General features: G+C 62.5%; 1 protein-coding gene and 1 long non-coding RNA gene across 7 annotated transcripts in view; both read left to right on the forward strand.

The window, feature by feature from the left end:
* The first annotated feature begins 844 nt into the window (after positions 1 to 844).
* On the forward strand, positions 845 to 17585 carry LOC112990615 (uncharacterized). 2 transcript variants are annotated; one of them, XR_010391573.1, is made up of 5 exons: positions 845 to 1109; positions 1296 to 1541; positions 5336 to 5470; positions 7085 to 7924; positions 15480 to 17585. It is a non-coding gene; the product is annotated as an uncharacterized LOC112990615 (long non-coding RNA). The 2 variants fall into 2 exon arrangements; XR_010391572.1 differs by lacking the exon at positions 7085 to 7924 and having other exon boundaries at positions 870 to 1109.
* Positions 17586 to 20847: 3262 nt separating this feature from the next.
* The window catches only part of TNRC18 (trinucleotide repeat containing 18), a 55152-nt gene continuing 50427 nt past the window's right edge, over positions 20848 to 25572 (forward strand). For 3 of the 5 annotated variants that reach the window (XM_064520153.1, XM_064520155.1, XM_064520157.1), the window contains exons 1-2: positions 20849 to 21078; positions 21961 to 22351. In XM_064520153.1, coding sequence (XP_064376223.1) covers positions 22147 to 22351 — 205 coding nt within the window. In that variant the 5' untranslated portion in view covers positions 20849 to 21078; positions 21961 to 22146. Of the gene's footprint in view, positions 21079 to 21135; positions 21237 to 21960; positions 22352 to 25572 lie in introns of those variants that run through there. The other 2 variants (XM_064520156.1, XM_064520154.1) reach the window with 2 other exon arrangements.

Consider the following 25572-nt stretch of genomic DNA (forward strand, 5'->3'; position numbering starts at 1 on the left):
GGTCTCGCCGTTTGCCCGGGTTTTGCAGCTGGCGTGACTAAGCCGTGGGCGAGTTACGGGCTCAGCCAAGGCCACCGCGTGGCCGTGACTCAGCCGGGAGCGCACCGAGCGCAGCCCCGTTCTCAGCCCGCCGCCTCGGCCGTGGCTCCGGGACGTCCCCATCACTGCGCGGGGAGGGCTGGGGCGCAGAGGAGAGCGGGTGGATCTGAGGCTGCTTCCCTCCCCTTCTCCGGGGGTCCTGGCGGCTCCGGGAATCCCCCTGGATCCCGCGGCTCCCCTGGGGGTTACGGCTCTGCTGTGGCCTCCCTAAGTTGGCCCTGATGACCGCGGGAAGCTGCCAGGCCCCTCGTTCCCCACCCCAAACCTCGGAGCCTGCTGAAGGCACAAGTGAGATGAGTCTGAGGTTCTCAGCTCTCAGACCTGTGCATGGAGCCGGCACCACGGAAAGACGGAGCGAAGCCACGCGCGCTCCGGGAGTCCTGCCTGGCCGAGGTCCCGCAGTTTCCACCGGCTTGTGCCTCTGGCAAAGGGGCCACAGCTCGGCTCCCCGGAGGGATGGAGCTGCCCAGGGCGCTGGGGATTTGCTCGGGAGCCTCCCATCCTCTCCGCCCAGCCGGCCCCGCTCCGCGCTGGTGCCTTGCAGCGAAGGGCATGAGGATGGAGGCAGCCCCCCTCCAGGCACGCGCTGCCCTAATCCCGGGCCTGGCTGCGGCGGAGGGGGCACCTCCGCCAGGGCGAGCGCGCGAGCATCGCCAGGACCCTCCTTCCACCTCCGAGGGAGGGTCTGGCGAGCCCTCGGAGCCAGAACCGCCGCATTCCCTGTCAGTTATCGCCGGCGAAGTGCTGATGCGGCGCATTCCTGGCGTGCCGGCTCCCTCTCATTGCACAAAAAAAAAAGTGTCTGGACAGGCAGCGTCCCGATAAAGATGTTCAGATGTTGGGCTCTGGGTCTCTGGGATGGTGTTAGAGCTCCAGTGGGCACTGGGAACCCCCCGGTGCAATGGGAGCCTTGCAGAGAGGACGAGGAGGCACAGTGGTTTAGGTGGAGAGGAGACAAATCCTGTCTGGGTGATGGTGGAAGAGGAGTTGGTAAGGAGGAAGGACCATGAGTGAGTATGGACTGTGGGAGCCCTGATCCACATGGGAGGAAGCAAGGAGGAGGGGCTGGAAATGGTTATCCATCATGTTTCTCTTGCTGCTAGAAAAGCCGCCTTCCCCCCTGGAAGGTCCTTTTGGGGTCTCCTGGTGGCCATGGGTTGGCCATGGGTTGACCAGTTCTTGCCCTGGCCTTCCAGCTTCGTCAGCAGTGGATGCTCAGGACACTGAGATTTGGACATCCAGCCAGCTCGGTGGGACGCGATCTTGGGTGACTGTCACAAGGGATGAACACCAGGAAAGATGGAGGCCCAGCTTGTGTCCATCAAGAAGTGCCCTGGGGACAGGGGATACAGCCAAGGCCATGGACAGCAGGAGCAAGCAGGCACTGGAGAGACCTGACCCGATGACCTGCATGTGGCTGAGGAGATGCTCGACGTGAACAGGTCAGTGGGTCTGCAGTGTCCCCCTTTGCCGGTCATTGGGTCCCCTTTTCGGTAGCCTTGATACTAGAGGGTGCAAGTCCCATGATTCACTGGTAAAACAAGGCGCGAAGGGAATCCTTGTCTTCCTGGGACACTGAAAAGGGGGCTCGGGACTCCCTGGACGTGGTGGGAACGTGAGCTGGCGGCAGAGGTCTGGGAGCTGGATGTGGGCAGGCTGCTCAGGCTCTCTGCTCCTGGCCGGTGACGCTCACCTGCCTCCCGGGGCTATTGCAAAATGTCCTCTGCCGTGGTGGTCGCAAACGGGAGATGCCGCGAGAGGGGAGCGTTACTTCCTGGCTGGACTCCAGCACTGCGGCACTTAACAGCGATTGCGTTGTGGTTTGGAAGAAGACGACATGGGGTTGAAGGTTGTTTTGCTCTTGTCTAGCCTGGTTCTTCCGAAGAAAGGGAGGTCCGTCGCTTGCGTCCATCCCGTCTCTCCATCCCTTGGGCGATGAGCAGACCACAGAGCTGAACTGGGATGTGGCCAACAGGGGCAGCACCTCGGATCCCGGCTGGAGTCCCAGGTCCTTCTCCCTGGCGTGCAGAAAACAGCTTTAAAAAGAAAACCAGGGGGCCCAGGGAAGGGAGGGCAACCTCCAGGCTGCGAGGCCAGGAGCGCTGCAGCCCTGCCGTGCCCCCATGCAGGTTTCCGCGCTGCTGGGGATTCGTTTCACTGGTATTTTATAGCTCCTGCCCCACGAAGGGGCCTGTGCAGCCTCAGGAGGGAGGAGGAAACTTTGCAAGACTTGCAAACCGGAGCCCAGGACCGTGCCCCGCACCCAGGAGGAAGCCGGAGGGAGGTTCGGCAGGACCGCTGGGCACGGCTCACCCAAACAGCCTGGGAGCTCACAGGAGCCGGGGGAAGAGCAAGACCTGGGGGTGAGAGCAGGGAGGAAGGCAGCGCATGAGACGCAGCATCATTTCAGGACCTACGGAAGGAGGGAAAAACCATGCAAAAAAAAAAAAAAGAAGCAAATTTCTTTCACTTCTCTTCCTTTTACCTGTTTCACTGATTCTGAGCCTGTAGAGGCTTGCTCATGGGGAGAACAGTTTGCTTAACTTAGGAGACCTGGACAGTCTTGGTCTGTGCAGGACGTGAGGTTGCAAGTCCCCGGCTTCAGGAGATGCTTTCCATTGCTTAGACCTGAGGGAAACCTCTTGCAGGGCCGGCGGGAGGGGGACGGGGACGTAGCGCGACCCTGCTCCGGGACGTCTCCACCCGGCCATGCCGCGGGCGTGCAGACCGGCTGGGCTGGGCTTGTTCAGCGCTCAGGAGGGTGGAAAAGCACCCAAGCAGGTGCCGTCACTGTGCGAGGACAGGTCTGCTGCGCTGGTCTGCTCTGGGCCCTGAGAAGCCACTAAACCCTTAAAATCGTGAGACAGGCTTAAAATCCAACTGCGAGATTCTAGGGGTTTATTGTAATTTTTAGTCTCTTTGGTATACCTGATGATTTGGGTGTCCTCGGGACCTGTGCGGCCAAGATCTTCTCTGTAACTGGGAGGTTCAGAGGCAGCCTCACGCGTCAAAAATGCCAGTGGGTTAAGTCATTTCATCCAAGTCTTTCCTCCTAAGGATGCAAAGCAGGCGAAGCTGTTGGGGCAGCGCCGTGGCTCAAGCAAATTTCTGCTTCACTTGAGAATAATATGCTGTTCACGACCCCCCCCCCAAAACTCTGCTGGGTCGAAGGCTGCTCTGCAGGTGGGTCCAGGTTGCACGCAGGAGGCAGAAACAAGCCCGCGGGTTCAGCGGCAGCCGATGGGCTGGGCCTGGGGAGGCCGCCGAGCAGGGCTGCCGCTCACGAAATGGGGAAATACCTCGTTAGAGCAACGCGGGAGCCAGTCGTTCAAACAGAAATCGGGGTTTGTTTTGCTCGAGCTTTCTTCCCTTCTATGTCCTGCCCTACGCATCTCCCAACAGATGAGTTTGCTGGCGGGGAAGTTTCCAGGAAACCGAAAACCCAAGGGCGTTTGGGGGCTCTGGGCTGGAAATGGAGCGCGTTGCATCAAAACCCAGCAGCCTGCTGCCTCCTCTGCCTCCATCCCTCACGCACTTTTCTGCATTGCCCCTGGCTGCAGGGCCCATGGCAGCTCTGCGTATTTCTTGCACCACAGATGCATAACAACATCGCGTCTCACTGAAGCACTAACTCATCTTGATGATTTTTTTTCCCCCCTGCAATTTCAGGTATCGCCTCCTTTCCCTGGGCTCTTCCTGAGCCTGGGAACGACTTGTCTGAATAAATTAACTCAAAATTCTGCATCACAAATAAATGCGGGGTAATTGCTAGCAGCTCACAGACGAGGCGCTGCCAGAGGACGGCTAAACTCCTCGTGAATAATTTATCCACCATGAATTATTCGCTCGGCTCTGTTACGGAAGAAAAGCTTCTTCCCAACCTTTGCCTGCCAAATGGCCTGTCCCGGAGCGGCTTTCCTGGAGCTGACTCAGCCGCTTCCACGCGGCTCCCCCGGGGCTCCCACCCGGCTCCGGCCCCAGCGCTGGGGCCCAACCTGCCCCCGGCTCGTGCCCAGGGCAGGTGGACCGAGCTGCTCAGTCCATCTGAAGAGGTTTGGGGTGAAGTTGGGTGAGATCCGTCCCCTTCTAGCGCTGTTTGAGGTGTTTGGGCAGCTCCTGCCTGGACCATGGAGAAAAGGCCTGGAAAATATCAAGTTATGGGGGAAAAACCACGGCTCGGCTCTGGACCACCTTCCAGGGTGCTGTGTGTGTTGCTCTGTATTTGCTGTTTATTTTCTGCTCCCCAAACCTCTTCCTTACCGCCGCGGGTTTCCGGGCGGGTCGCGGGATGCGCTGGATCTCTGCGTTTTCGGTGCGCGGTCTCGGTGCAGCGGGGAGCGAGCTTCTCCCTCCAGCACTGCCTCCAGGCAGCTCCAGCGAAACGCTGCCGAGACGCTCGGCTGAGCCGCGGCTTGGGAAGCTTTGGGATTCGCCTCCGGCCTTCGGGGCGGGAACGGGCACGTGCGAGAGCCTTGCACCCAAACGCTCCGGGGACTGCAGAAACGCGTCTCTCCGTGCGCTGCCTTACGCCGGCCGTCTGCCAAGCGACGCCCGCTGGAGCTGATCTCGCCGGGGGATGGACCAGCTCCCGCTCCCCCTTGCGATGCGCGAGCCCCTGCACAGCGCAACGGGCCCAGGGCCCCGCAGCCCCACGTGCTCCCGGCCTGGGATCTCCGCAGGCCGTGGCAGCGGAGTCGGAGAGACGGGATTCAGGCCTGGGGTGCTTTCCTGCAGGATGCTCGCTCCATTAAACGTGATAACGCTGCGAAATGACATGGAGCAAAGTCTCCCGGCGCGCTTTGCAGCAGATGCCCCCGGGCTGAACGAGCTGCCTGGGAGCTTCTCCCGGCTGCCCGGAGCCTCCGCGGAGCGGGGCCGGCACCAGCCCCTCGCAGCCCCTGCCTGCTGCTCCCGGGGGGGATGGAGAGCAAAGCCCCCCCTCGCTGCCACCGGCTGCAGAGCTCGCTGGGCTCTGCAGCTTCGGCTTGTCCGTCTCCATCTGCATCCAGAACAGCAGCAACGACAAGAAGAGAAAGATTTGGGAGAAAGATGGATAAAGATCGGTTCTTTTAATATCATAGTTTTGATGCTCCTCTGGGGGGTGGGAAACCACAGGCAGGTACTGGGAATAAATCCTGCCTGTTGCGTTGACGTGAAACAGGAGGAAGGTGATGAGTTTACTGGAGCTGCTCCTGATTTAGGTCCTGTGTCTGGTCCCTTGGGTGCAATCCTGCAGGTTCCCGGGAGCCACGGAGAGGCGAAGCGCGTGTCGGGGACGGGACCCTGCTGCTGCACCTCCTCCGAGCTCTGCCCGCGCTCCAGCCTCCTCCGAGCGCAGAGCTGCAACGTGCTCCAGGAGCTGCCCATCCAGGTAGGACGCACTCCTGCTCCATCCCTTTTGACTCCCAGCGGGACCCGCTCTGCTGGGTGCCTTCGCCTTGGTCCCTCACGGGTGCATCTCTGCTGCAGCCGAGGTGTCACCGCTGCCCACTCCTTTTCCAGGTGTTTAGTGTGGCGGGGGAAATGTTCTTCACTTTCTAACCCTGGAGCAGTGAATTCAGGGCATTTCAAAGACACCTTCAAGCTGAACCAGTTCCTGGAGGGTTGCCGCCTTCCTGCACAGCGTGTTTTTGCTTTGCCCCTTTCCGCTGGTGCTCAGTCCCCTCCCAAGCCAAAAGCGCCCTGCAGCAAAGCGCGGCGATGCCTTTTGGGGGACGCGGCCCCTTTCCAGCTTGGTAGAGCAGCCAAGGGTTGCCTCCAACGTCGTTCCCCTCCCTTGATCTTTCCTCCTCTCTGGTCCCGAGCGCTTGTGTGAACGTGCTGCCGGCAGGGCTGGCATCTCCGGGAGACGGGGACACTCTTCCTTGGGAAGTCTTTCCCCCGGGAAAAGCCTCTCCCTAAGGGAGCGACGAAAGGGCCCATCTGAGATCGCAGAGGGTCTCTGTCGAAACAGATACACACCAGCGTTGTCATTCCCCTCGTGTCGCAGCAAGGCTTTCTGCGAGTGCGTACGCGGCTCACGGCAGAGCCCGGCGAGCTCTAATTGCTGCCATTTGCATAACGAGCCCGGGCTCCGCATCCTGCTGCTGTTCGAAAGCAGAAAATCAAAATCAGCTCTGGATAAACAACTCTCCCCCCGCCCCCCTCCCCCCCCCGGCTCCTGATTTCATCGTTTTCCCCTGCACCGCTGGCTGCGGTTTCTTCTGCCCGCTGCTCTGCCGGAGCCTGGCAGTGCCGTGCCAGCCCCTCGCCCCGGGCTGGGGGCCGGGGGGGCCCGCAGCGCCCTGGCATCCTGCATCCCGCCGCAGCATCCTGCATCCCGCCCCGCGGGAGGGCGGCGAAGGGGCTTTCCCGTGCCCGGCGCTGCTGGCTGCAGAGGGGCTGCTGCTCCGGGGCGCTGGAGGAGCTGGCGGCTCTGCCTGGAGAAGGGGGGATGTCCCTGGCTGTCCCGGCCCCCAGCCTGGGACAAGCGCTCCGGGCTGAGACGCCAGCCCGCGGCCCCGACCTGCTGCCTTTGCCAAAGCCCTTTTCCCACCGTGCACAGGCCCAGGAGCATCCTTGCTCCCGGTGCCCTCCTGGGGTCCCCCTGGCACCCTCCATCCAAGCATCCCAGATGAGCAGGGGTGTCCCCTCATGTCACCAAGGTCCTGCAACCACAGGCACGGGCTGTGACTGGGAGGAGCAGGAGCCGCTCGGCAGCACGGGGGATCCCGTCCCCATCCCTGTCCGTCCCCCGTTGCCCGTCCCGGGAGGAGGAGAGGGAACCGTAAGCCTTGGGTGCGGATCTTGCCGCCCAGCAGGCCGCAAGGTCCTGAGTCCCCTCGGCCTCCGCCGCAGCTCCCGTTTCCTCGCAGGGCTCCGCACGGGGCCCTGGGCGCCTGCAGTGGGGGCCAAAACCAGGCTGCAGGTAACGGATCTGCATGCTGCATCCGTCCCCTCGGACCCGAGCAGTTACTGCCTTCCTCCTCCTCTTCCTCCCCTGCAGCGCGTGCGGGCTGACGCTCCCCTGCGCACTCCGCTGCCTGGGGAGAAGTGCTGACTCCAGATGTTTCCCGAAACGAGAACCTTCTGCAAACCACTGCTTTATTTTCATATAGAAAGAAAACCAAAGGGCTGCTGTGATGATTAGTAACCACCGCCGTAGCCCGTACCCGTAACGGGGGCTCGGAGGAGCGCAGCCCCATCGCACTGAACCGGATCTGGCCCCCGTGGCCGGGTTTTGGGGCTGGAGATGGCTGTCGCGGGTGCGTTGGGGAGGGCCGAGGCGCAGGGCTGCTGGCCCCACACAGGCACGGCAGGGATCACCCCGTGTGCCGGGGACGCGGCTCCTGTGAGCAGCAGGGCCCCCGGAGCGTGCGTGCCCCGTTTCTTCCCTTTTTCCCCCCGTTCCGTGTGGGGGGTGAGCGCTGGCTCCGCACGTGGCAGGCGGGCACCTTTCCCCCCGTCCCCAACGGCTGCGGGGAGCCAAAAACTTGCCGCAACCAGTAATTTCTCGGTGGCCATGTCAAACCGGAGGGGAACAGTGGAGCCCCGCGGCTCTTCCTCCCCTCCTCCTCCTCCTCCGTCCCAGGGGGAAGAGGAGCAGGGCAGGGAGGATGGCGAGGAGGAGGAGGAGGACCCTCGAGGGTGGAAGGAAATCCCTGGCAGCTGTTAAGGGAGGAAGAGAGGGAACAAGATGCGAGGAGAAGTTGAGAGCACCGTTGCCCGCAGCTGGGAGGTAGCTGGTGCTTGCAGAGTGCACGCGTGTGCATGCATGTACGCGTGCACGTGCGTGTGCTGTGGCTGATGAAAGGGCCGGGATGCCTCGAAGCCGGAGCCAAGGCGCGTACGTAACCTGTGGCCATCCCGGGGGGCACAGCCTGTTTGCTCAAGAGCGTCAGGGCTGCCGCGCCGGGAGCCGGGGCACGCGGCCGGAGCAGCCGGGCAGCGAGGGGTTGGGTTGCGGCAGCAGCGGGGAGCGCGGGGAGCCGTCGGGGGGGCATTGCTCAGCCCTCCGCGGGCCCGGCGCCGGGTCCCCCAGGGCTTCGGCGGAGCGAAACGCAGCCCAGGCACCAGCTGGGAAGCGGCGGCCGCGAGCTGGCTCCGGGAATGGGATTGCCGCTCCCTCCCGGGATTGCTGCTCCCTCCCGGGATTGCTGCTCCCTCCCGGCACCTTTTTGCACGGCTCCCTCGCCCTGCGCGGAGGATGACTCTGGTTGCGGATGCTCGGCTCGGCTCTCCTGGGATCTCGCACCCTGCCCGCCAAGCTGCCGGGGCTCCCTCCTCCCTGCCCATCACGTTTGGGCTCCGGGCTTAATCCCCCTCCGCTTCCTCGCAGGCTCGGGCCGGTCGCTGCCGCCGGAGCCCGCCTTTGCGGCAGGTTCGCTCTGCGGCGAGCTGCAGGTCGGCTGGGGCGGACGACAAAGCGCTCATTTAAATGCGCACCGCGGTGCCGCCGAGGCCATTAGGGGAATTAATTTGAATGGATGGCATTTAATAAACAGCCTCGTCCCTCCTCGCCCCCCCGCTTCCAGCTCAGAGGGGTTAAAAAGAAACCACATGTGGCTGCGGGAGGGAGGGAGCGAGCAGCTATCTCAGTCCGGGAAGAAATAATAAAACAGGGATGGTGTTGCAAGAGGAATCGCAGTTTGTTTTGTTCACGGGGGGGAAAAAAAGCCCCTGTGGGGCCGGGCCGGGCCGAGCCGCTGGGGTTCGTATTCTGCTTGTCTTGCCCGCAAAGTCCAGGGATGAAAAGCTGCTGGGAGACAGGGCATCTACGGGGGAGAGGCGAAATTTGGGCCGGGCTAAAGCCCGGGAAGGATCCTAACCCCTGCCTGCCTCCGTGCGAGCCGCTCGGGGGAAGGGGAGGGGATTAGAAGGACGGTTCTCCCCATATGGTGTGTATTACAAGCTCCTTTCTAGTTGTAAAGATTAATTTAAAGCCTTTCTCACCTCCCCCCCATCCCTCTTTCATTGACAAATGAACATCTGGGCTGAATGCGGCCCAGATCCTAATCAAAGCATTTTTTCGCGAACGTTGCCTGCATTTACGGCTCTCTGCGTGTCTGATGCTCCGCAGTTTACATGCGCCTTGCGATTCAGCCTGTAAATACCCCTCTCCGGCATTTATGATTCACAGTCGGGCTAATGTGATTTTTCTCTTTGCTTTCTGATTCGGTTGTTTGTTTGTTTTAGTTTAACGGATTTTCCTTGTCTGCACATAAGTTAGGGCGCGCGGGGGTTTTTTCCCCCCTCTGCAGTAGGTTGTCACCGCTTAGCAAACGCGGCTTTCGCGGGCGACGGGGGCCGAAGCCGGCCCTGAGGAGCAGCCCCCGCCGAGGAGCATCCCAGCTCTCCGCAGCTGGAAACATCCCCCCCCCCCGGGGCTGGGGCAGCTTTAATTTAGGAAAGACGTCTATCTGGCGACATCCCAGCTTGTCTTCAACCCCCGCAGGGTTTCGTGAGCTGTTTTGCTTTTTGCAAAAGCTCGGAGCGGTGGAAATGTTTCTATTCCTATAGAAATTCTGGTTTTGGAGGGGGGATCCTGCTTTAAATTCTCCTCTGCTCCAAACCCCTGGGCTCGCAGCAGCTTCGCAGCTCCCGGCGGTGCCGGCCGGGAGAGCGTGGGAGTGAAACTCGATGAGAAACCAGCTTTCGGCAAAAGCGAAACCGAGCGGTTTCCATCATTTTGAGCGGCTTCTCCGGCGGAAGGAGGCAAAGGGAACCGCAGCCCGAGCGGGGAAACCTGCGGGGCTGCCGAAACCCTGCCCGGGCGAAAGGCCTGGGCCGGAGCGCCGGTTTTCCCGGGGCGCCGACGGGGCAGGAAAGCACCTTTCCCGGCTGCCCCGGCCCGGGAGCGGTGGAAGGAGGCTGGCGGGTGCTTTTGCATCTGTTTGTGTTTTTGCTGCTGCTTTTTCTCGGCAGCCGGTGCCTCCCGCGGGGAGCAGCGCCGGAGCGGGAGCCGCCTGCCGCCGGGAGCGGGCAGAGCCAGAACACGCACATCTGTCCCAAAGAGGCGGCGCAGCCGCCAGGCCAAGGGGTTATTAAAAGCAGTTCCTAACCGAGTTACAATCCTCGTTTAGGAGCTGGTTCAAACGCCTACTTGGACGTCTTTCCGCTGTCTCCGGAGCCGCTGGACGCGCTCGCGCAGGGCCGCTGCCAGCTTGCGTCCTCCCGGCAGCCCCGCGTCCGGGGCCGGCTGGATTTATGGCGTGTAATACCTGCGCTATCGATCGCGGGGGCTGGGGCTGCAAGGGGGGGGGGGTCACTGCAAGGAGCACGTGTGCTGAGGGGTGACACTTCTCCTTTTCCAAATCCGCCCCCCGAGCATCTCCGCCCCGGCGCTCGGCTGCGCGGCCAGGCCAGGGGCACCGGGGCGCTTTGCTCGGCGCAGCCCGGGCGCAGCGGCAGCAGCGGGAGCGGGCGGCCGCGGCTCCTTTCCTGCTCTGCGAGCGGCTGTGGAGCAGAGATTTGTTGCCGAACTCTGCTCGGAAAGTCACTCTCAGCCTTTTCTCATTTCGTCTGGATTTAAGGCGGCTTCCAAATTCCTGCGCAGCCAAATCCTTGCTGGAGCTGCCAGGAAACACGGCCAGAACCCAGGACGTGCTGTTTCTGTCCCCACAACAAATCCAGGGCTCTCGTCACTCGGCGGGTGACGGCGAGGGGCAGGAGCTCGCAGCTGCCCCAAGCTCCCCCAGGAGCCATCGCATCCTCCCCGGCCTGGCCGACGCGCGGATGCTGCCCCGCGCGCATCCCGCATCCGCCGCAGCGGCGAAGCGTCGGGAAGTGGCTGCGCCGGGGGCTCGGCCGGGAGTGAGACGCAGTGATTGCGGCCCCGCCGCGCTCCCGGGACCCGCCGGCGGCCAAGGGGGTTTGCTACATCCCCGGCCCCTTTTTGCTCTGGTTTTGCCCCCCTTGATGGGGAAGGCGTCGAGGGCACCCAGGGCACCCGGCGTGCGAAGCCGTCCTCCTCCTCTGCCACATTTTTTGTGCCGTTTCCTCCCTTTCCGCCAGCCCGCGGCATCACTCTCCGCTGGAAACAGCCGAGTCAGGATCAGGCTGCTCGGCAGCAATTGCTGCTGTTTTTACCAAAAAAAAAAAAAAAAACAACCCAGATTCCCTAAACTTTAACCGCCCGCCCTCCCCGTAACCCCGCTGCTCTCCCAGCGCGTGGAAGCGCGTTGGCTTTATCTGCTCCCGGGCAGGATTTATGATCCCCAGGACTTCCTGTGCTTTCTTTCAACATGCTCGATTTCTTCTTGCAAACGATAAATCAAAACTGTTTGTTTCGAAGTTCCCCCCCCCCCCCCAATTTCTTCCCCTGCTGCTGCCGGGGTCGCAGGAAGTGGGAAAATCCCGCTCCGAGCTGCTGCAGCCTAAACGCTGCTCCCGACGGCTGACGCGGCCGGGCCGCGGCGGGAGGCCCCCGTTAATCCTGCCCCGCTCGACCCCAACCCGATTTTCCTGCTTTGCCTCATCGCGGCCTCGGCAGAGCTCAGGGGAGCCGGGAGCGGCGGCCGCGGTGCACGGTGCTGCACGCGCCGGGGGCTCGGGGGGCCGGGGCGTCCGACGGGGGTGCTGAGCCGCGGCGGAGGGCGCCTGAGCTGGTCTTTCCACCGGTGACTCACGGAAAAAAAGACTTGTTTTGCAGCGGCCGCTCTGCATGCCGGGTGTTTCTGCCGTCGTGCCTGCCTCTCCTGGTTTTTTTAAAGGACTTTTTGGAATGCAAACATCTGGGATGCCTGAGCACCGGCCCCCGCCGCCGGCACCCTCCGTGCCAGGCAGCAGCAGCCGCATTTTGGGGGGTTTATTACTTTGGAGCGGCTCTTGCACGGTGGCGACCGTGGGGATCCGTGGGGATCCGTGGGGATCCGTGGGAACCTCCACCCGTGCCGGTTTTTCCCGGAGGCGGGCGCGGAGGAGCCGCCCTGGGCACCGCCAGCTTTCCTGCGTGGCTCTTCGTCCCCCCCCTCGCCTCCCTCTGCCGCCGACCCCACCGTGGCTCTCTGGAAAGCCGCTTTTTTTATTATTTTTGGATGGTTTTGGTTGGAAGCAGGGATGGAAAATTATTTCCAACCCCCAAATTAGAAACAGAATAATAATAAAGCGCCTTGTTTTGGAGGGGGCGGCGTGTGTCATCCCGCAGCAACGCGAAGCTCGTGCCGGAGAGCGGCCGAGGGAGCCGAGCGGGCTCTTCCCGCTACCCGGAGCACGGCCTCGGCCCCGGGTGCTGCTCGGGCCCCGGGGGCTCCCATCGCCGCGGGATGCTCCCATGCGTTTTGGGACCCTTTTTCCATCCGTCCATCCGATGCGGCTGCAGGGGCCATGCCCCCCCCCCCCCCCCCATGCTGGCTGCCTGCTCTGTCTGCTCCCCGCTGGCACGGGGGGGACCCGTGGTGGGACGGGGGCTCGGTGTGGGCCAGTGCGGGTGGGCACGGGGCCCTGGCCCCCTCCCGGGCAGGTGAGCGGGGAGGCGGGGGGGGGGGGGGGGGGGGTCCCATCGCACCACGGCGCAGAGACTGTGCCGCGGCCCCAGTCTGAGCTACTGGCCAGGGCCCCTCCCAGGCGGCACGTGTGTGTGTGTGTGTGTGTGTGTGTGTGTGTGTGTGTGTGTGTGTGTGTGTACACATATACGTGTGTGTGAGTGCGTGCGCATGTGTGCATATGCGTGTTTGTGTGTGTGCATGTATGCACATGCCTCTATAGGTGTCTGTGCGAGTGTGCGTGTGTGTGTGTGCGCATGTGTGCGCATACACATGTTTGTGTGAGTGCATGTTTGTGTGCATGCACATGCGCGTGTGTGTGTGTGTGTGTGTGTGTGTGCCTATAGGTGTTTGTGTGAGAGTGTGTGTGCATGCACCTGTGTATGTGTGTGCCTATAGGTGTTTGTGTGAGTGCATGTGTGTGTGTGCACATATATGTTTGTGTGAGTGCATGTGCATGCATGTGTGTGAATATGTTTGCATGCATGTGTGCGCATGCATGTGTTCATGCGAGTGCATGCGTGTGCATGTGTGCGCCTGTAAGTGTTCGTGTGTGTGCGCGCATGCATGTGTGCATATACACGTTCGTGTGAAGGCATGTGCATGCATGTGTGTGTCTGTAGGTATCCATGCGAGTGCATGTGCGTGTGTGCATGTGTGTGTGCATATGTTTGTGTGAGTGCATATGTGCGTGCCTATAGATGTCCGTGTGAGTGCGTGTGTGTGCATACATGTCTGTGCGCATACACGTGTTTGTGCGAGTGCTTGCGTGTGCGCCTGCACTCGGGTGCTGCAGCCGCCCTGCTCACTCCGGCCCCGGCCCGGAGCCTGGGGGCCCCTCCATGGGCCTCGGCGCAGCCCCCCGCGCTGTCCGTGGGTCCGCGTGGGGCCAGTCCTGCAATTCCATACGACACTTATTGTGTGTTAAATATCAACAGCTTATAGGAAACATGTGTCCGGGGGATTAACAGCCGTGTAGAAGATAAAGCGGGGAGCTAAACCGCCGAGCAGCGTGTCTGAAATCACCCACCGCTGCCGCAGCGTGCAATGGCGGGGGGGTCTGAGCGGCCTGGGGGGGCAAAACGGGTATTTTGGATCATCTCGATAACGCAGGGAGCCGATGCTGCAGGGCTGCGGGGCCGGGAGACCCGCGGGAGGATGTGACGTTGCTCCCGGCCCCTTCTGCGCCCGTTTCGTCCTCTCTTTCCCCCCTTTTTTTCCTTTTTTCCGGGCTCCTATTTCTCCCCTTTCAACGCAAATGCTTCAGCTAATTAGCAAAACGCGGCGAGGAAAATGCTTCATGTCGCCGGAGGAGACGGAGCAGCCGCCGTGCTGGCAGGGCCTGAGTTCTGCTCTTAAGGGTTTATTAAAGGATGAGGGAGCCGGTGAGGGCACGGGGGGGTCTGTGCCGGGGGCGGCAGCGGGGCTGGGGGACGCGGGGCCGGTCCCAAGGACAAGATGCAGGAGGTGCCTTGCCCGGCCTCCGCGCGCGACCATAACCGTGGCGTCTGGCCTCGGCTGGAAGAAGCTAAACCGCGCTGAATGCCTCCTTTCTTCCCGCAGCGGCAGGTAATTCAATCCCCCCGGCCGCGGCGGGTTGTGAATGTTGCTGTGTTTCAGGAGCAGGGGGGTTTTCCCTGTGCCGGGGGGGCTCGGCCGGGGTTTCCCGCGGGGCCGCGTGCTCGGTGGTGCCGGGAGCCCTCCCGCCTCTCCGCGGTGCCTCGGCCCGTCGCCGGCCGGTCCGTCCCCCGCGCGGGGCAGGCGGTGCCGTGGGCAGAGCGTGGGCACTGCCCGGCCGGCGGCACGGCCTGCGCTGGGGGCCTGGAACGGCCCGGCTTCTCCAGCCCTCCAGCCTCCGTCTCCTCCATCCCTCCATCTCCTCCATGCTTTCTATCTCTCAGTCCCCTCCATCCCCTCCATCCCCTCCATCCCCTCTGTCCATTCTATCCCTCAATCCCCTCTATCTCTCCATCCCCTCTATCTCTCCATTCCCTCTATCTCTCCATCCCCTCCATCTCCTCCATCCCTTCTATCCCTCAGTCTCCTCCATCCCTCCATCCTCTCCATGCCTCCATCCCCTCCATCTCCTCCATGCCTTCTATCCCTCAGTCCCCTCCATCCACTCCATCTCCTCCATCTGCTCCATCTCCTCCATCCCTCCATCCTCTCCATACTTCCATTCCCTCCATACCTCCATTCCCTCCATCTCCTCCATCCCCTCTATCCCTCAGTCCCCTCCATCCCCTGCATCCCCTCCATCTTCTCCATCCCTCCATCTCCATCCCCTCCATCCCTTCATGCCCCAGTTCCCTCCATCCCCTCCATCCCCTCCATCCCTTCATCCTCTCCATACCTCCATTCCCTCCATCCCTCCATTCCCTCCATCTCCTCTATCCCCTCCATCCCATCCATCCCTCCATCTCCATTCCCTCCATCCCTTCATCCTCTCCATACCTCCATTCCCTCCACCCCTCCATTCCCTCCATCTCCTCTATCCCCTCCATCCCTTCCATCCCTCCATCTCCATTCCCTCCATCCCCTCCATGCCTCCATCCCCTCCATTCCCTCCATTCCCTCCATCCCTCCCGCCTCTTCGGGGCCCTGGCCGGGCGCTGCCGAGGCACCGCGGGGAGCAGACCCAGGGCCCTGGCTGCCCGGGGGGCTCCCACCACCACGACCCCCGCGGTGCCGGCGCCCGGCCGGCCGGGGCGGCGCTGGGAGGTCCGCCGCCTCCCTCCCTCCTCCCCCAGCCAATTTAATTAAAAGTCATTCCGATTCCAGTGAAAGAACGTGTCATCCGCCGCCACGATCACGCTTTCACTAACCGGAGCTGTTGCCGTTCCTATAGATATGGGAACCGGGCTGCCGTTATTAGGGCTAAGTAAGTAATTTATTCCCGTTATTGTGTTCCAATTACAGGATATTACCCCCCGGGGAAATAATCCTGGTGTGCGAAATGTAAAGAAGAATTCGCCCGGACAACAACGGCTTCCCGGAGGAGCCCGACGGCCCGGCCCACGCGGGCGGCATCGCTCGCCTTGCCGCCCAAACTGCCGTAGCGGCGTGCTTCCTCCTCCTCCTCCTCCTCCCGGCCTGGCGGGGATGAAGAGAAGTCCTCCTCTTCATCAAGGTCCGGGATTTGTTGAGGAAATCGGGATGAATCTGCTGGAATTTGGCCCTGCGGGGTTGGGGGGGGCTGCACATCTTTCCGCCTGTCTCCCAGGAGGGGAAATTCCCCGTTTTCCAGGGATTTTGGTGCCTCGTGGGGCGAACGGCGCGGCCGTGGGGAGCGTCGCCCGCTCCATGGGGCCGGCGAACAGCAGCTGGTCTCGGAGACACCCAAGCAACTGCTTTGGACCACCGAACCAAAAAAAAAAAAGGAGAAAAAGGGGAAAAAACAGCTGAGAAAAGAAAGAAAAAGAGGAGGAAGAGGGAGGGGAGGGAGGAAAATCAGATACCCTTGTAACCCGATTACGGCAGCCAGCTATGTGTGCAAAATCACAATGCGGCTCCATAATTAAATCGCGCTCCCCCCCCGCCGGGCGCTCTCCTCCGGCGGGCACGGCGCAAATCCGGCCGCCAGCACGGCGCAGCCCGGCTCCGGCCGCTCGGCCGGTCCTTGGGGAGGTGGTAACCGGGCCCCGGCACGCCTCGCTCCCGCCGGGATGTCCGAGCGGCCGGCACGCGACGGCCTGCTCCAGAGCCGGCGTTTCGAGGACGACCGGCTCTACTCCGGTGCAAAACCCGAAGCGGTGCAAAACCCGGTGCAGGACCCCTGTGCGGAGGGGGGGCACCCGGCCCCCTTCGGAGCAGGGCTTCTTCCTCCGCCAGATACTGCAAATCTGGATTTTCCAGTTCCGGGAGGCTCCGCTCCTTGAAACGAGCAGCAGAGGAGAGGTGCATTTTAAGAGGGACGGAGCAAAGGCACACGGCTGTGCCGGCAGCTCCCGCGCGCCTCTCCCGCACCTCCGCCGGGCAGATGCTCCAGGAGCTTCCGACCGCGGCTCTTCCCATCTCCTTAAGATGCCCGGTGATTCCTTCCCCGTCAAAACGGCAGGAGCAGCCGTGAATATTTCCCATTTTAAAACACTTCGTGTGCACAGGAAAGTACCTGCAGCTCTTGCGGGCCAGGGTAGGGGGAAACACGAAAACCGAGGGTGTCTATTTTATATCAGCCCTCGAAAATAGCGCGCGCTGCCCCCCCCCCCTCCCCCCCCCGCTCACATCTGCACCCAGGGGTGTATTTTTGGCAGAACCGACAGTTCGAGGGAAAAACACCCAATTTGCTCCGGGGATGTAGGAAATCCTGTCGCTCCGAGCGCAGCGCTGACCCGACGTCCGGCCGTTTCGGACCCATGCGGACCCACAGCACTGGGGGGTCGTGGGGGGCCTGCAGATGTGCAGCCCCCCCCGCCCCGCACGCCCCTACCCCACCGTCTGCTCCCCCGGGTGCCTCTTCCTCCCATCTCACCCGATTTAGGAGCCCAAAAATGCGGGTGGTAATTATAGCACCGGGATCCGTGCTGCGCTCGAGCTAGCCCTGCCCTGCGCAGGTCCTCTCTCCTTCCTGGGAATATGGTTCCCCCCCCCCCCCGATCTTGGGTGAAAAAAGCTTATTATTGGGTAAAAGGGAAAAACAAAACGACGCTGATCTGTCATGCACGGTGCTGGGCTGCGGCGAAAGCCCTTTGCCACGGGCCTCGCGGTGACGCCTGGGACGGTGACGTTGGGCTTGCGACGGGCTGGTGCTGGGACAACTTTCCTCGGCGGAGAGGAAAAGTGAAAATTTAAAAAATTTTTAAAAAGACGAAAAAGGGGGGGTCTGAATGCGGCGCAGGGGGTTGGACCTCCACAGAGCCGGAGTTACGGCTTAGGGAAATGGGAAAACCCCAAATTTCACGTCTCAAAATGTGTTTGCTATTTAAGGGGTGCCCCCCGGCCCCCCCGCGCGAAGCCGGCAGCCCGGCCCAGCGCTGCGTTTATAATCAGCCAGGATTTATGGAGAAAAACGAGATCCCGAGCTGTTCTGGTCGTTAATCAGGAATTCTTCGCCCTGTTCCCAAGCTGTTTGCCGGGGATCTCCTTACCGGGACCCCCCAGCCCGGCCCCCCCCAGGCACGGTGCCGGTGCCACGCTTCTCCTCGCGGACCGGGGGCAGCTACTGGCCTGGGGGGGAGAAGACCCCGAATTAACCCCCCCAGTTTGTCCGATCGTCACCAGAATGGATGCGAATGAATCCGGCCAGTGTCCCCCCCGGCTGCCCCCCCCCATCGGCTGGACTCCCCTCTGCCTGCCCAAGCCGGGCGACCCCCCCCAGGCGCCGGGATCCTCGCGATCAGTATTTTAATGTGATTTATGCCCGCTTTGCTAAACCGAGCCCGACTGCGCGCTTTAAATAGCGCTCGCCTGCTCCCCAACGCCCTGCAAACGCGCAGCGAGCGCGGCCAAAACGCACGCGAGGTGCGGAGCCCTGCACAGACGTGTGCACGGGGGGGGGTGCGGGGGGGGGCAGCCTCCCGGGCAGACGGGCGGGGATGCGATTACAGTACGGCCTGTTCCCAGCGTGCACACACGTGTGCACACGCGTGCACACACACACACACGCGTGCACACACACACACACACACACACACGCGTGCACACGCGCTTTGCACCCCTCGGAGCCCAGGCAAGGGGGAGAGGGCTGCAGCGGGTGGGGGGGGGGGACTGTGCACGGGGTGCTGCAGGCAAGGGGTGTGTGTGCACACGAGTGTGCATGAGCGTGCATGTGTCTGCACGAGCGTGCACCCCCCAGCACAGCCCCAACTCCAGGACATCCCCCCCCCAGGCAGCGAGCACGGTGCAAAGTCACCAGCGGGGTTTGCACTGGGGGGGGGGAAGAAGGGGGTGCCCCCAGCCCACCCTTGGTGCCCCCCGAGGGGGTAGGCAGATGCACGGGGAGGGGGGGGAGGCCTCGAGGCGGCCCCCCTGCCCCGTCCTACCCGCAGCCCCGGGGGGGGGGAAGAGGGGCGAGCCCGGGAGAGGCTGTCGTGTCCGAACAGAAAAAAGGGGGAAAAAAAAGGGAAAAACAAAATGTGGGAAAAGGAAAAATAAAGGGGGAAGGGAGAGGAGAAGGGAGGGGAGAGGGGCAGCAGGCGGGAGGTCGGGCCCCCCCGGGCCCGTCGGTGGGGGCGGCCCGGCAGCGGGCGGCACCGTGGGAACCGGCCGCCGCGCCCGGCGCAGCGCCCCCCGCGGGGGGGGGGGGGCTGCTTTCTGACCCCCCCCCAGAAAAACCACCACAGGAGCTGGAGCCTTGGAGAGGGCGGCGATGGCGGCGCAGGCTTTGCAGGGAAAACGTGAGCCCGACCCCCCCACGACCCCCCCCCGTGCCCGGGCGCTGCCGGGGGGGCCCGTCGGGGAAACAATAGCGGGGAGCGGGGGGGTAACGGCCGCGGCCGCAGGGAGAAAAAACAAAAATAATAAAAAATATGTGTTTTTCCCAAATATAGCTCTATAAGGGGGGGGGGTGGCTGCCGGGAAGGGCAGCGCGGCGCGTTGCTGCGGCGCTTCCCCGGCGCTGCTACAAGATGGCTCCCGGCCGGAGGAGGAGGAGGAGGAGGAGGAGGAGGAGGAAGGGCCGGAGCCGCCGTGCACCCCGGGGGGGCCCCCGGCCCCCGCGCCCCGCTGGCACGGCCGGGACGAGCCGGCAGCATCTTTATGAGCGAGCGCGGAGATTTATGCCGCTCCCCCCCCCCCCGTCGCAATTACAGCGGCGCGTAGGAGCCGGGTGTGAAAACATTAAACATTTATAAAATATGCTTTTAAAGCCACATAAAAGCGATTAAGCCATTAATATATTTTTTTCCACTCTCCCCCCCCCCCTTTAGTCTCCCGAAGAAAGAAAAAAAACCCAAAACACCCCCCTGGAAGCGGCCGGCACCGCGGCCGGGCTCCGCCGCATCGGGATCGCTGCAGCCGCGGACAAACACGCGCAAATGCCCCCCCGATACGCGGCTGCGGGGCGGGACGCGGGCGCTGCAGCTGAGGAAAGCGCGGGGGGGGGGGTTCGCGGGGGGGGGGCGGCGCGGGTGTTTCCCCCGTCCCCGCCGGGGCCGCCTGGAAACCGCCCCGGGCGCCCGCGGGCGGCTTGAAACTGTCCCGCGAGCGGCGCTGGGGGGAATCGGCTTTATTATTATTATTATTTTTTTTAATTTAGACTGGGATTAAATTAGATTTCCCCTCCCCCCCCGCGCGCCTTTATAAAACCGGATTTTTTCTTTAATTAAGAAGGGGCGGTGGGTTGGGAGGCTCCTGGGGGGTGGGTTGGGGGGGATAAGCGGGGGGGGGGCGCGGTGCTCGGCCCGGCCCCCCTCGGGGCTGGATTTTGGGGCGGGGGGGGGCAGATCGGCGCTGGGAAGCGGCGGCGGCGGGTTGCTTTGGGGGCGGGGGGGGGTTGGGGTGCCCCGCTCTTTGGGGGCGGCGGGGGGAGACCCCGAGCCCCGGGGCGGGGGGGGGGGGTCCGGCCCTGAATGGGCGCTTTGTCCGCGGCCGGGCCGTGGGAGAGGAGCCGCCTGCGCTTTCCGCCCCCTCCTCCTCCTCCCCGCCCCGACTTGGGAAGTGTTTTGCAAAGGGCTGGAGAAGAAGGGGCGGGGGGGGGGGGGGGGACTGGGCAAAGCAGGGGGAAAGGATTAAAAAACAAAACGAAAAAAAAAAAAAAAGGAGGTGGGGGTTGATGGCGGCGCCGCGCTCCCTCCCCGCCGCCTTTCCACGGGCACCTTCCCAGAAAATGGGGAACTTGACAGCATTTTCACTAAATAGAGCGAAATGAAAAGAAGCGAATCGCAGCTACAACCATCTTCTATTTTGATCGCCCGGCCCCGGCCGGGGGGAGGGGCGGCGGCGGGGGGGGGGGCAGGGCGCGCGCGCGGGGCGGGGGAGCCTGGAAACGGCCGCGAGCCGCTCTCCCCGCCGGCGCGGCCCATTCAACCGCCGCGGCGCGGGGGGGGGGGAGGGGGGGGCGGGGGAGCCTGGAAACGGCCGGCGGCGCGCGCGGGCTCCGCGTGGCCGCGGCGGGGCGGGGCGGGGCCTGTTTACCCGCCGCCGAGTGGCAGCGCGGGCGGCCAATGGGCGGCCGCGCGGGGAGGCGGCGGCCCCGCCCCGCGGCCGGGGGGGGAGGGGCGGGCGGGAGAACAATGCGCGTTTCATGGCCCGAGCGCGGCCGCTTTTTTTTTTTTTTTTTTTTAATTATTTTTTTTCCGCTTTTTTTCCCCCTCCCCCCGCGCGCGCTCCCCCTCCTCCTTTCTCCCTCTCTCCCTCTCTCTTTTTTTTTTTTTTTTTTTTTCTTTAAGCGCCGGCGCGCGCGGGGCGCTGCCGAGGGGGTTGGCGTCGCGCAGCTCCGCGGGGCCCCCGCGGTCTATGGCGCGGCCGCCGCGCCGCCTCCGCGCTGCCCCTGAGCCGGCGGCGGGCGGGCGGCGAGCCGGCACCCCCCGCCTGGCCCCCGCCGCCCGGCCCCGCGACACGGCGGCCTGAGCGCACCCAGGTAGGACGGCGGGGCGGGCGGGCTCCCCCCCCCCCCAGCGCACACCCAAAGCCTGGATTTTTCCCCCCAAAAGCCGCGGTCCGCGCGCTTCCCGCCGCCGAAACTTCCCCCTGTGCCCGCGCTCCCGCTCCGGCAGCGGGACTGAAAACAACGCGGCGGTGCGGTGCCTTTCTCTGTTTTTTTTATTTTTTTTAAAATTTTTTCCCTCTTTTTTCCCTTTTCCCCCCCATTATTTACTCTTCTTCCCCGCGGCCGCGCCGGGCTCCGCGCCCTCCCGCTCTCCTGGGAAGAAGCGCTGCATTCCCGGCCGATCGGGTCGTCCCGGCTGGAAATACATATATATATACACACACACATATATATATATATATATATTTTTTTCTTCCAGCGGGGTGGAGGAGGGAAGGAAAAACCAGCCGCGGAATACTCGGCCGTGGGGTGGGAACGGCGCCGGGCGAAGCGGGAGCGGAGCCGGAGCGGGCGAAAGCGGCGTTCGGGCGGAGCGGAGCCGCCGCCGAGCCCTTTCCCCCGGCGGGCGCCGGTGCCAGCAGCCCGCTGCCGGCGGGGGCTGTTTTAAGAGGGACTAAAGCCCCCTCTGGGGAGGAAGAAAAAAAAAAAAGCAGCATTTTCCCCCCCCTCCGCGCTGTTTTCCCCCTCCTCCGCGGCTGGGCGAGGGACCCCGCAGCCTCCCGCCGTCGGGGCGGCCGGCGCCCAGCGTCGCTCCCGCCGCGCTTCGCGGGCTGCCGGCCCCGCTCTGCCCATTTAACGCCCCTTTTGCTGCTGCTGTTGTTGTTATTAATTTTTTATATATATATATCGCGCTGTCCCGACTATTTCCCCGCCTCGGCAGCGCGGCTCACGCCCGCCCCGTCTCTCTTGCAGGCAGCGCCGAGACCGCCGCGCCGGGGCCGGCTGCGCCGCGCCATGGGACGCCTGGACGCCTCGATCGCGAAAACCGCCTGATTTTATTTTATTTTCCAACCCGGACGGGGGAAGGAGGAGGAGGAGGAGGAGGGGGGGGGGGTCACCGACAGCGATCCGGGCGGACTCCTGGAAGCCGGCGAGTGGATGATGGATGGCCGAGATTTCGGGCCCCCCCGCTCGGTGTACGGCCCCCCTCCGCTGCTCTCCGCGCTGGCCATGGAGAGCCACCGCCTGGCCCCCGCCGCCGGGCGCCTGCCCCCCGCCGCCGGGCCGCTGGCCGCGGGGCTGCCGGCCGCGCTGCCGCCGGGCAAGTTCCTCGCCTCGGGCATCAGCCTCCACTCGCACCCGGGTAAGGCTCCGCGGCCGGCCGCGCTCCCGCCCCCCCGGAAAAAAAAAAAAAAAGACATTCCTCGCTGTTTTGGGCGCGTTTTCCCCCAAAATCGGCTTCTGCGCCTCGCTCGGCTTTCGCCGGAGGGAGGGGGAATAAATAGGGGCGGTGGGAAAAGATCGCCGCTTCGCCCCGCGGGAAAGGGCGGCCCCGCCGCCCGCTCCGAGTATATATATATAACTTATTTTTCCTCTCGAGAAGAGGAATAAATCGTGATTTTTTTTAATTTTTAATTATTATTATTATTTTTCCCCGGGCGGGCGCGGGGGGACGGCGCTGCCCTGCCGGGGCAGAACGGGAGAGTCGGGGCGCTGCGGACCCCGCTCGGTCCCCGCCGCCTCTGCTGCCGGCTCCGAGGCAGAAGCGCTGGAGCGGTGCGTTGTTCCTCCTCCTCTTCTTTTTTTTCTTAGCTTGGCAATTCTTATTTTTAAATCTGCAGACAAAACTTGTGTGTTTAGGCTGCTCCCTGCTCGTGTTTTCGCGTCCTCGATACGCTCCAACCTTGAGCAGCCCCATGGCTGCCTCGCTGCGGGTGCCTGGAAAAAAAAAAAAAAGGCAGGCTTGGAAATGTGTGGTTTGGGGAAAAAAAATCCCTAGTCAGCTTTTTATTTGTTTGCTTAAATTACTTTTTTTTGAGCTTTTTTTTTTTTTTTTTTTTTTTCCCCCTGGTTCGAAAAAACCCTCCGGCTTGGGGAGCCGAGCAGAGGCGATGGGACCGGCTCTGCGGAGGTGCCCAGCTGCGCAGGGAGAAACGCGGTGCTCCGCGGCGGCTGCCTCGGCCCCGCGCCGGGCTGCGCAAGATCTGCGCCGCTTTGGGGTTTTTCCCCTTTTTTCCTTTCCCTTTCTCTCTTTCTTTTTCCTTTTTTTTTGCTCTCTTTTTTCCCCCCTTTCCCTCTCCCCCTTCCTTTCCCCTGGGCGTGGAGAGGTGACTCGGAGTTGACTTTAGGCGTTGGGAGGGTGACAGGTTTTGCAATAATAAACCTGCTTTTCTCCCAGCCGCCTGCCGTGAACGACTTTGAAATTTGCAAACCTGATTGCCAACATCTGCGGAGAAGGAAGCAGCGCGGAGCGAGGGACAAGATTTATTAGGTTTAGGCTAGGTGGCAGTGCCAATTTCCCAGGTGCTAAAAGAAGAGGTGTAAAGCAAAAAGCCATGAAGCCGAGCACATGGGCAAACACCTTTCTTTCTCCCCTTTTGTCTTTTTTCGGGTTTTTTTCCCCCTATTTTTTTTCCCCTCCTCCCCCACCCACTGAAAGCAGAACGCAATCTCTCCAAAAATTTGTCTGGACAATCTCAAGTGAAACCTAGTGGGGGTTGCTGGGGGTTGTCTGTTGCGGTTTTGTTTTATTTATTTATTTTGGGGTTTTTCCTTGATTTTGAAGGCTGTTTTTCTTTTTTCTTTTCTTTTTTTTTTTTTTTTTTGGTGCCATTCCCGGGAAGGCCGGCAGCCCGGGCGGGAGGCAGTGAGCGCCCGCTGCTCCCCACCACCGTTCCCGGCTGTGCCGCAGCCTCTGGGGCCGGGAGTGAGCTGGATGCAGCCCCTCGCCGGGGGTCCGCGTCTTGCCATCCCTCCAAATGTTTAATTTTTTTATCGATTCCCTCCACCGCCTGGTTTCTGCAGCCTTCTCCAAGCCCCGCGGTGCTCCGGGCGCGATGGCTAGCAGAGCTTGCTCAGCGCGGTCGGCTCCGCTGCGGCACCGTAACGCCCGGGCAAAGCGGCGTTAAGAGAGATATGTACAATTAACAATTTAAACTTCCATTATACCACGGCAGCTGGTGGGCAGGGATTTTTTTTTTTTTTTTTTTTTACGGCTTTAACAATATCGTTGGAAATGATGATTGCTTCCTGCTACGGAGAGGCCTCTCCTCGGTTTGCATTTGTCGTTCGGTTGTGCTGGGTTTTTTGGTGTGTTTTTTTTCTCCCCCCCCCCCCCTTTTTTTTTTGAGGGGTGGAAAGCCAAGGCTTGTGCAAGGGGTTAAGAAAAATGGGCAGGAGGCGAAGCCTTTAAATAGAGCCCGTTCCAACCTCTAAATACCGCCAGGCTGAAGGAAGGGACTGTTGAACCCGTCCCTGCCTCCTCTTAAAATAAATACGCCCCTGCAAAAATAGCGCCGTTTGCCATATTTGAGGATCCAGTTGTCGCCGGCCCGCGCTTCTTGTTTTTCCCGCAGCCTTTGCAAGCCGGGGCCGTGCCCCCCGCCCGGGATCACCCCTCGGCGCCGGCGTTGCGGCAGCGGGCGATGGGGGGGGGGGGGGCACGGGGTGCTTTCCCGTGGGTTCTGCTGGAGGGAAGTGGCTCTTTGCAAGGGAATCGCGGCGGCGAAACGCGCGGGGTAGTTTTGTTTCTGTCCCTACCCCCCTCCCTCGGGTAAAAGTGAAATGAGTGCGCTGGGCGCGTCGTCCTTGGCAGCCTTTGCGTTTGGGAAGGGGGGTGGAAAAGGCTCCCCGGGACCGAATCCCGCTGCGTCCCCCGGGCTCCGCGCGCGAGCAAATGCCCTCCGCACCCACAAAGGCGCCCGAAGTTTAAAATAATGATAATAAAACCAGACGTGCTTTTGCCCCCCGTGCTGAGCTATTCTTTCCTGGGCGGGGGTGCGGGATACTCATGGGGGGGGGCCGGGGCACGGCCCCTCCAGCCTCCTCAGCCGAGCGGTGCTGCGGCAACGCTGCCCGGAGAAGGGGCCGAGCCTGAGCAAGCCGCCCCGCATTTGCAGTAAACCCGGCTCGAGAGCAGCGGCCGAGGGGAGCGCGGTCGGGCCGAGGGCAGAGGTTTTTGTTTGCGTGTTTTCGTGCTTGCACGCCAGCGTGTGCATCCAGACGCGGGGGTTAAAGCCGATCGGGAGCCCTCCGTGCTTGCACGCCTGGGGTCTAGCTCCCAGCCCCGCATGCCTGGGAGAAGTTTTCCAGGGCGTTTGGGCCAGGTAGGAATGTAAAGAGGGGGGAAAAATCCTCCCCCCGGCATAACTTAGCTGCGCCAGCAAAATCCCGGCGCGGACGTACTTTTAATGGCGAAACCGTGCTTCTGCTGAGGCTGCGTGTTTTGCACAGGAGGAATCAGCGCTGCCAGCACAGCCCCGTCTGCTCGCCCAGACTGCGGCCGCGCCGAACGTGCCTTGCTGATGCTGGATGCCGGGATGGCGGCGGCGCTGCCCGGGGGCGCGTTTTCTCCGTCGGGGGCTC

This window comes from Dromaius novaehollandiae, chromosome 14, assembly GCF_036370855.1.
Source record: "Dromaius novaehollandiae isolate bDroNov1 chromosome 14, bDroNov1.hap1, whole genome shotgun sequence".
NCBI classification, from domain to species: Eukaryota; Metazoa; Chordata; class Aves; order Casuariiformes; family Dromaiidae; genus Dromaius; species Dromaius novaehollandiae.